General features: G+C 40.9%; 2 protein-coding genes across 2 annotated transcripts in view; one reads left to right on the top strand and one right to left on the bottom strand.

The window, feature by feature from the left end:
- The window catches only part of LOC123503323 (extensin-like), a 139,046-nt gene that overhangs the window by 8,617 nt on the left and 120,429 nt on the right, over positions 1-10,000 (top strand). The window lies entirely within an intron of this gene.
- Positions 1-10,000, bottom strand: part of LOC123503144 (synapsin-like) — a 61,241-nt gene that overhangs the window by 20,958 nt on the left and 30,283 nt on the right. Inside the window, exons 10-13 of the mRNA XM_045252649.1 lie at positions 6,093-6,242; positions 4,175-4,310; positions 2,790-2,894; positions 368-573 (exon numbers count right to left, since the gene is read on the bottom strand). Of these exons, the coding sequence (XP_045108584.1) occupies positions 368-573; positions 2,790-2,894; positions 4,175-4,310; positions 6,093-6,242 (597 nt within the window). The remainder of the gene's footprint in view (positions 1-367; positions 574-2,789; positions 2,895-4,174; positions 4,311-6,092; positions 6,243-10,000) is intronic.

The raw sequence follows: 10,000 nt of genomic DNA, 5'->3' as shown, positions 1-10,000 counted from the left end.
CATTCATACACGACTCAAATCTTAGAAACAGAACAGAAAGAACAAAAATCTTGATATTCAACTTCTCATCTCACAAACACAGAAGTAAAAACACGAACACAAGAAGAAGCCAATCAGAATACACACTGGGAGCAATTATACTTGCCTCCAATCATAGAAATAAAAGAGGAAAAACAAAAATTCCATCTCACACAAACACAGATGAAAATAATAGAGAAAAGAAGAAGAAAAAAAAAAAACAATACTCACTGGAACCACTTATACTCAACTCCAATCTTAGAAACAACAGAAAAAAAAACCTAGTTACTTTACCCTTCCGTCTCACACAAACACAGCAAAAAGCAAGAAGAAACATCAGACTACTCACTGGAAGCACTTATACATGGCTCCGATCTTCTGTATATGCACATCGTACTTGGCATCCACGTAAGGCTCGGTAGTGCAGTAGGTGTTCGCCACGGCCACCACGCTCGCCATGTCCTGGAAGTCTGCATTGCTCTCTACACGTATCTTGCCCAAGCCTCCGTGAGCGTGGCCGATCTTAAACACACAGGGGTACCGGGGCGCAGACAGCTGGGAGTGAGAGAATGAGTGAGGGAATGAGTGAGGGAGTGAGTGAGTGAGGGAGTGATTGTGTGATGGAGTAGTTGAGGAAGGGAAGAAAAGATGGATAGATAAATAGATAGATAGATAGAATGAGTGAGTGAGTGAGTGAGTGAGTGAGTGAGTAAATTAGTAGATAAGACACACACACACACACACACACACACACACACACACACACACACACACACACACACACACACACACACACACACACACGTATCTTAAGCAATGTGTGTTCAAGATGCATAATAAAACCTTCCCATGAACGAGTTAATAGTCAAACACACACACACACACACACACACACACACACACACACACACACACACACACACACACACACACACACACACACACACACACACACACACACACACACACACACACACACACACACACACACACACACACACACACACACACACACACGAGAAGAGACTGGAGGGAAGAGAAGGAAAGAAAGAAGGAAAGAAGGAATGATGGAGAGCAGATAGGAAAGAAGGGAGGAAGGAAGGGAGGAAGGAAGGAAGGAAGAAGGGAGGAAGGGAGGAAAAGAGGAGGGGCTAAAGAAAGGAAGAAAAAGTAAATCATAAAACAAAGAAGGAAATAAATGAACTGGAAGATAAATGACGTTGACAAAAGGATGATAGATGGGAAGGATTCTCTCTCTCTCTCTCTCTCTCTCTCTCTCTCTCTCTCTCTCTCTAATAAGGAAAAATGGGTGAATGTTTCGTCCCTTCATCACAATTTGTAACTTAGAATCGACGTCTTTGTTTCTATTAGAGAGAGAGAGAGAGAGAGAGAGAGAGAGAGAGAGAGAGAGAGAGAGAGAGAGAGAGAGAGAGAGAGAGAGAGAGAGTGAGTGAGTGAGTGAGTGAGTGAGTGAGTGAGTGAGAGAGAGAGAGTGAGAGAGAGTGAGTGAGTGAGTGAGTGTGTGTGTGTGTGTGTGTGTGTGTGTGTGTGTGCAATTCACCACGGTGGCCTGCTGGTCACCCAGCCAGTCTTCCCCATTACCGAGCGAGCTCAGAGCTCATAGACCGATCTTCGGGTAGGACTGAGACCACAACACACTCCACACACCGGGAAAGCGAGGCCACAACCCCTCGAGTTACATCCCGTACCTACTTACTGCTAAGTAAGTGAGTCGAGCGTGCTAACCACTACACTACGCTGTGTGTGTGTGTGTGTGTGTGTGTGTGTGTGTGTGTGTGTGTGTGTGTGTGTGTGTGTGTGTGTGTGTGTAACGCTAGATCGTAAATTGTTACCATAAAACATTTCTGAGGTTGGTCTGGGTAGGAAATAATTAAATGGATGAATAAATAGGAAAAAAATAAATTGCGTGTAATTACAAACGAAACCATTAAAAGAATTCGTGATTTTCTTCTTGGTTATAATTATAAGTGTATTTTATTTATCACTGTATATTTTACTCTACTACTACTACTACTACTACTACTACTACTACTACTACTACTACTACTACTACTACTATTGTTACTGCTACTATTGCTACTGCTACTGCTACAACTACTACTACTACTACTACTACTACTACTACTGTAATAGACCTATTTCAAATACAACAACGAACAGTATAGAGTAGGCAATAAGTAGAAGTGAGAAGGGAGAGGAGGCTTGAACATGACGGTTGTATTAACGCTGGTAAGCTCGCAAACAAGTCATAAAACCTTGCCGTAACCCAAACAACGCGATAAGGGATATGCACCCGTCAGCTTCTTGAATAACGTATCCCATTGGTCACATCCAGGGACAGCTCCACGTGAAGTATATTTCTATTGGTCAATTACTTATGTGGCGTCATGCTTCCAGCCTCACCGTCCTACGATCTACCATTTTCATAAAGAGATCTGTACCGGCGCTCATACCCTTAAGACGTGACTCCTGTAACAGTCAGAGAGAGAGAGAGAGAGAGAGAGAGAGAGAGAGAGAGACAGCAGCGTGAATGTGAAGTGTGATTGAAACGGTGCCGAACCTTGTAAATTGTGAAGAACATCTATTTTATAATAAACAAAGAAAAGGAACATAATCTACTTATTGACCAAATGACAAACATCCGCTACCACGATACACACCGGCCCGCCCCGTACACTACTACTACTACTACTACTACTACTACTACTACTACTACTACTACTACTACTACTACTACTACTACTACTCACCATTTCCTTGTGGTTTGGGAAGTAGCTTTGTTCTATTAGAGGGAAGTTGTCTTTTCCGAGCCTCTTCTGTATCTCCATCATGTGAGCGAACACCCACGGCTTGTCCTGTGGGAGAGAGGGAGAGTGAGAGAGTGAGAGGGAGAGGGAGAGATGGAGAGAGTAAGAGGTAGAGTGGGAGAGTAAGTGATATATTTAGGTAAGTTGATAGATAGATAGAGATAGATAGATAGATAGATAGATAGATAGATAGAGAGAGAGAGAGAGAGAGAGAGAGAGAGAGAGAGAGAGAGAGAGAGAGAGAGAGAGAGAGAGAGAGAGAGAGAGAGAGAGAGATGTTTGCTTCCTCCCTTATTATCGTGTGAATGAGAGTGGAAAATTCATCTCTCTCTCTCTCTCTCTCTCTCTCTCTCTCTCTCTCGCTTCCTGTCTTCCATCATCATTTTTCACGCTTTGTTTTCATTTTTTCCCTTCCAACCACTTTATCATCTTTTTTCTCTGTTATCTTTTCTCCTTCACCTTTCTCCTTTACTCTTTGCCCTTTCCTTCCTCTTCTTCACTTTACTTTCCTCTCTTCCTTTCTGTCTGTATGTCTGTCTGTATGTCAGCCTCTCTTCATTTTCCTCTTCCTTTTCGTGTTTTTTTTTCATATTATCCTTTCTTCCATCTTTCTCTCCTACTTTCGTTCTTCCCTCCCTCTTTATCTTGTTTCCCTCACTCTGTTATTCCTTTTCTCTCTCTCCTATATGACTCTCTGCTATCATGTCTAATTAATCATGTTTTCCCTTGTATTCATCTTTATTAAGCTCTGTCTATCAATTCTCACTATCCAAGCATTCATAATTCTCTTGTGTAACTTGATTGTTTCTCTTTTTCTCTCTCTCTTATTTTGTCTTTCTCTTATTATGTCTTATCTCTAATTTACCATATTTTTTTCCTTCCTTCCTATATTTTTACACTCTATCTCTTATTTCTCACCATCAAGGCATTCATAACTCCCTATTATTATTTTTTCTCCTTCTGTTTGCCTTTCTCCGTCATTTAGAATGTTTTTTTCCTTTCCCTCTATCATTATCACCATTATCTACAGTTTCTCACCACCCAAAGCATTTCTAACTCCCTTATATAACTGTATCATCAATTTTCTCCTCTTTTTTTATCTTCCTTCTTATTTTTGCATGTTTTTCCCTTCCTTCTATCATTATTACCCTTTATCTCCTGTTTCTCATCATCAAAACATTTCTAACTTCCTTATTTAACTGTATTATCAATTTTCTCCCTCTATTTTTTATCTTCCTTCTTATTTTAACATGCTTTTCCCTTCCTTCTATCATTATCATCCTTTATCTCACCAATCAAAGTATTCCTAACTCTCTTGTCCAACTCGCCTGGAAGTTGTAAATAGCATTGATGTTGTTGATTGAAGGAACCCCGCCAAACTTAAGGGCCAGTAGGATGTTCTTGTAGTCCTCCCCGGCATCCCTCAGGTTCTGGCGGATCAGCACGAAGTCCGGCTTGAAGGATCTGCGGGGTGAAGGATCTAGTAACTGGTAGAATGGACAGAGGAGGCGAAGATGAAAGGAAAGGAGAAGAAGGTTTTTGTAAAGGATAAAAGAAAAGGAGAATGTTTGGCTGTCTGTATTTGAAGTGAAGTGAAGTGAAGTGGTTTGTGTGTTTGTGAGAGAGAGAGAGAGAGAGAGAGAGAGAGAGAGAGAGAGAGAGAGAGAGAGAGAGAGAGAGAGAGAGAGAGAGAGAGAGAGAGAGAGAGAGAGAGAGAGTGAGAGTGAGAGTGAGTGTGTGTACTATCATTGTAGAGGGAAAACCCGTGTGTATATGTGTGTGTGTGTGTGTGTGTGTGTGTGTGTGTCTGCGCGCGCGCGCGGGCGTGTGGGTGTGCGTGCACGTAAGAGCGGGCCACCAGGACACCTTTAAGGTCGCTTGGGTCAGCCAGACTAAACCCCCGACTGTTAACTGAAAGCCAGACAGACAGTACGGCTCCCTCCCCTCACCCACCCTCTCTCTTGCTCTCTTTCTCCCCCTTCACCTCTCCCTCTCTCTTTCCCTCTCTCATTCCCTCTCGCCCAGCCTTAGCTACGGTTCCTCTTTTCACGCCCACCAACAAAACACACATGCACACACACACACACACACACACTCTCTCTCTCTCTCTCTCTCTCTCTCTCTCTCTCTCTCTCTTTGCTATAACGTACATCAGGCCACAGGGCACATTTGGTCTTTACATAACGGACCAGTTCGTTATAAGCGAGGTTTACGTTCAGGGAAAATCTTGTACGTGGAATATTTGCATGTACGGAACGAAGCGTCATGTTAATAATAGGTTGGGTTCCTGGACTCCTTTCCTTGCTTATCCTTTTACATTTTATCCGTAATACTCTCAGATCCCTTTCCCTTAGACTAATTTAAACATTTTTGTATTAGTCTTTTAAATACCTTTTGTAGCTTTGAATAGACGGCGTTATGAAATGAAAGTGTTATGAAATGAAAGTGTTTTCTCTATGTGTACAAATTTTTACCATGCTTTGAATGTAAACTGAAGACACAAATTGTTGTAGAAATTTTAGTATTTTGTTTAGGATAGCGAAGCGTTTGAGTAAGACTGGAAACAATGGAAGGGCAGAAGAAAGAGACGTTGTAAACAAACTTGTGCTCTCAAACATCCAAACGTCTAACTTCGGTATTTAACAGTGTTTTCATGTTTCTAGTGAGTTGAACTGTTTATTGTGAAACTTATCAGGTTTTCAAGAGTTACTTCATGGGAGTTTAAAGAGCTCTCGTGAAAGTTGAGGCTTTCAAGAGTGTTTTCATGACACTAATTACAATAACAAAGTTTCTACCGTTGAGGGAATAAAGTCCAGTAAGAGGTTGACTTGCAGCGTAGGTCTGGTGACACAACGCACCGCTTCAAAACACTAACTTCATTGTGAAATAATTGCCAGCACAGGAATTTCCATTTTTTTTTTTTTAAGTTGCATATAACGAAACCATGAACACACACACACACACACACACACACACACACACACACACACACACACACACACACACACACACACACACACACACACACACTGAATGAAGTTGCGTGTTCAAGTAACATTCGTAGTTTCAAAGATAAACACAACAAACTTTCCAAAGTCGAGACGATACGACCTTGACTCCCTTTCATAATAGAGTTAGGTAAGAACAATTAAGAAAAACACACGCAAATATATACACCACCCGCTCTCCCCCTAACTCTCTCTCTTCCTCCTCCTCCTCCTTCCTCCCTCTCTCTCTGTCTCTCACCTGACCACCTTAGCGCCATTCCTGAAGACTACCATGGACACGTTCACACCGCTGTCTGATGTGGCCGTCACGCTCAGCTCCCGAAACTCAGCCTGCTCCACCCTGATGTCCCAGTCCCCGTGGATGCGCTTGCCCCTGAAGTACTTTGACCTGGGGGAGGCAAGGTGGACAGGATGTTAGGCCAAGGGAGGTCAGTCGATGTGTTAGTTGTTAGGTTAGGGTGAGTTAGATGAAGTTAGGTTAGGTTAGGTTAGGTTAGGTTAATGGTAGTTAGTGAATATTCTAGTGCTGGTTTGGTTGGGTTTTGGTTATTTAGTGTTAGGTTAGGTTAGGTTAGATGAGGTTAGGATAGGTTTGGTCAAGGTTGGTTAGGTTAGGTTAGGTTTAGTTAGAGTTACGGTTAGGTTAGGTTAGGTCAGGTTAGGCTAGGTTTGGTTAGATTACGTTTAAAGTTAAGGTTTGGTTAAGGTTAGTTAGGTTAAGGTAGGTCAGGTATGGTTAGGGTGAGTTGGTGCTACAGAAGCGTTGATCTGGTAAGGGTATAAGTAGAAAGAGAGAAGAACAAGAACAGCAGGCGTAGGAGGAGAAACACAATACCATCTTATAATGAAAGCAATGAACATCAATAATAATACTGCGAATGTGTCTTTTCTATCACGCATCTTATAACCACCAACTCGTAATAAATGATTGTTGAACGCCAAACCACCTTATAGTAAACAATATGAGCATCACAACAAATACTATAAATGTTTCTCACTTTTTGTTATCTGTTTTTTCATTTTTTTTATTTACACGGGAATTTCTGGGCTAAAGGGGGCACTTTTTGTGGTACCTCCAATCTCAAAGCCCACCCGCTACGAAACCGTTGCCCCGAGTGAGGAAGCCCTACCTACACTCGGACCGTGGACAGGATTCGAACCCGTGCGCTTGGAGACCCCTCGGACCCCAAAGCACGCATGGTTCCACTGTACCACGGCGGCCTCTTTAACCTTACCCACATTTTTACGTATTTCCGACCAAACAGACATACAGAACACCTAATTACTCAACATTCATGGCTCATACCATCTCATAATGTTAGGACGGATGTTACAGGAAGCTTTCAAGACATTAATATCCCATTCTTTTGGCTAACTCTCTCGGACCTGCTCTGGAACTGGCATCTAAGTGTTATTTTTATTTTATTTAATCGTTTTCGTTGCCCTTGGACAAATTTCCTCTCGTACATGAAAAGAAAAAGGAATTAGTATTATTGTATTATATTTTCCTCGTGTTTCTCCTCCTCCTGCCCGGCCTGTGTGTGCTGCGGTCAGGAGAATATTGGTGTTCGGTTAGTTGATTTATTTAATATTCATACCTGGAGGATGTATAGAGGGATGGAGGGACAGGGAAAGATGATACATTCACAGTGATATTAATGATAATAATAATGATAATAATAATAATAATAATAATAATAATAATAATGATAATGATAATGATAATAATAGCAATAATAATAATAGCAACAACAACAATAATAATAATAATAATAATAGCAATAACAATAATAATAATAATAATAACAATAACAATAACAATAATAATAATAATAATAATAACAATAATAGCAACCATAATAATAGTAATAATAATAATAATAATAATAATAATAATAATAATAATAATAATAATAATAATAGCAACAATAATAATAGTAATAATAATAATAATGATAACAATAATAATAATAATAATAATAATAATAATAATAATAACAAGAATTACCACGAACAATGAACTAATATCGTGAATGCATCAACTATTCAATATCTCAGCCACGAGCATCCCCCTCCCCTCATTCCAGCCAACACTGACACAGGACACTCAATGATTACTGAACGTCAGAGTATAAAAATAACTTGTAATGACAACTATGAACGCTAATGCTAACAGTGTGATTTTTTCTTGTTTATTTTGCATCTTTTAACCGCGAGGCTCACGTTGCAGTCATTCCATAAAAAAAAGTGACGTAGAAAACCCAATAATTAGTGAGTCAAAGCTTAATTCCACCTTATGATGAAAGATAAGATAATGCTTCTCGTCTCCTTTGTCTCATAATCACGAGTGTCACTTTTTCTTCATTTTTTTTTAAACCATGTGGGCTTTTCACGTGAATTTCTGGGCTAAAGGAGATACTTTTTGTGGTACCTCCTATCTCAAACCCCACCCGCTAGGAAACCGTTGCCCCGAGTGAGGAACCCCAACCTACACTCGGACCGTGGACAGGATTCGAACCCGTGCGCTTGGAGACCCCTCGGACCCCAAAGCACGCATGATTCCACTGTACCACGGCGGGCCAAAACTGACAGAAAATCGGTAATGAATGAAAGCAGCAAAGGCAAACACCATCTTATAATTGACGATAGGAACTAGTAATGAATATAGTGAATGTAGGGACATGAATGTAGTTCTTAGGATCACTAGCCAGAAATAAGGGGTTTAAACTTGAAAAATTCAGGTTTAGGAAAGAAATGGGAAGAAAGTGGTTTTCAAACAGTGGTTGATGAGTGGAACGGTCTCAATGGTCATGTAGTCAGAGCTGAGTCAATAGAGAGCTTTAAAAGAAGGTTAGATAAGTTTATGGATGGGGATGATAGATGGAATTAGGTAGCTTAAACATAGGGACTGCCGCGTATAAGCCTGGCGGCCTCTTGCAGCTTCCCTCTTTTCTTATGTTCTAATGTCAATGAATCTCGCGTATTAGGTATTTTATAGCTACAAGCGTCTATTTATTTATTCCGACAGAAAATGAGATGGAAATGAGTAATTACTAACCATCACATTCAAACACCAGCCTTACAACTCACGATATGAACTACTACTCTTAATGAATCTCGTGTATTTTTCTCATATCAAACTCACAAACGTCTATCTATTCGCCCCAACCAGAAATTGAGACACGGAGGACTAATTACGAAGCATCACAGACAAACATATGAACCATTTCCAGCCACACCAAAGAGAACTGAGAGGGAACGTCACGGAGTTATATTACATTTGGTGTCCAGGATTCGTGTGTCGGGGTGGCGGGTGTGGCGGGGCGGGATGAAGTAAGGATGGTGAATTATGAGTGGCAGTGAATCAAAGGCGAGTGTTGAACGTTGTGGCGTCAGGCAGGTGAGAGGAAGCTGCCTAATGACGCAGGTTAGAGGTTAATTAAGGTGGGAGTGGTGAATTTGTCATTAATACGGTTCATTAGGTGAGATGATGCGGGAGAGAGAGAGAGAGAGAGAGAGAGAGAGAGAGAGAGAGAGAGAGAGAGAGAGAGAGAGAGAGAGAGAGAGAGAATGATAAAAATGAGTATAATGAACTTTCGTATGACCAGAAACCAAACGAAACAACAACAACAACAAACAACAACAACAACAAGATAAAAAAAAAATGTGCTACAAAAAATCCTCCTTTCTCGAAAAAAAATAAAAATAAAAAACTAAAAATAAATAAAAACAAAAGAAAATAGAAAAGGATGACCCTCTCCCTTTAATCACCGGTGGTAATCTCAGGTGTCATCAAATTACACACTAATTATGACGTTAATTACCCTCACCTTTGCGCACGCTCGTGTTTAATTAGGGGAATCAATTATGGAAGGCTGTGAGCTAACTGGGGCAGGTAAGGATGACGTGATGAGAGAGAGAGAGAGAGAGAGAGAGAGAGAGAGAGAGAGAGAGAGAGAGAGAGAGAGAGAGAGAGAGAGAGAGAGAGAGAGAGAGAGAGAGAGAGAGAGAGAGAGAGAGAGAGAGAGAGAGAGAGAGAGAGAGTGGGAGTGAGAGATGAGAGTATGTGAGAGTGCAATAGTGAAGGTCAGGTGAGAGTAAGAGTGATAGTGACATGACGAGAACAGGTTAAGGTGACTGTGTGTG

This window comes from Portunus trituberculatus, chromosome 13 (genome assembly GCF_017591435.1).
Source record: "Portunus trituberculatus isolate SZX2019 chromosome 13, ASM1759143v1, whole genome shotgun sequence".
NCBI classification, from domain to species: domain Eukaryota; kingdom Metazoa; phylum Arthropoda; class Malacostraca; order Decapoda; family Portunidae; genus Portunus; species Portunus trituberculatus.
Note: the sequence above shows the minus strand (reverse complement) of the source record. Positions and strands in the feature narration are given on the sequence as shown.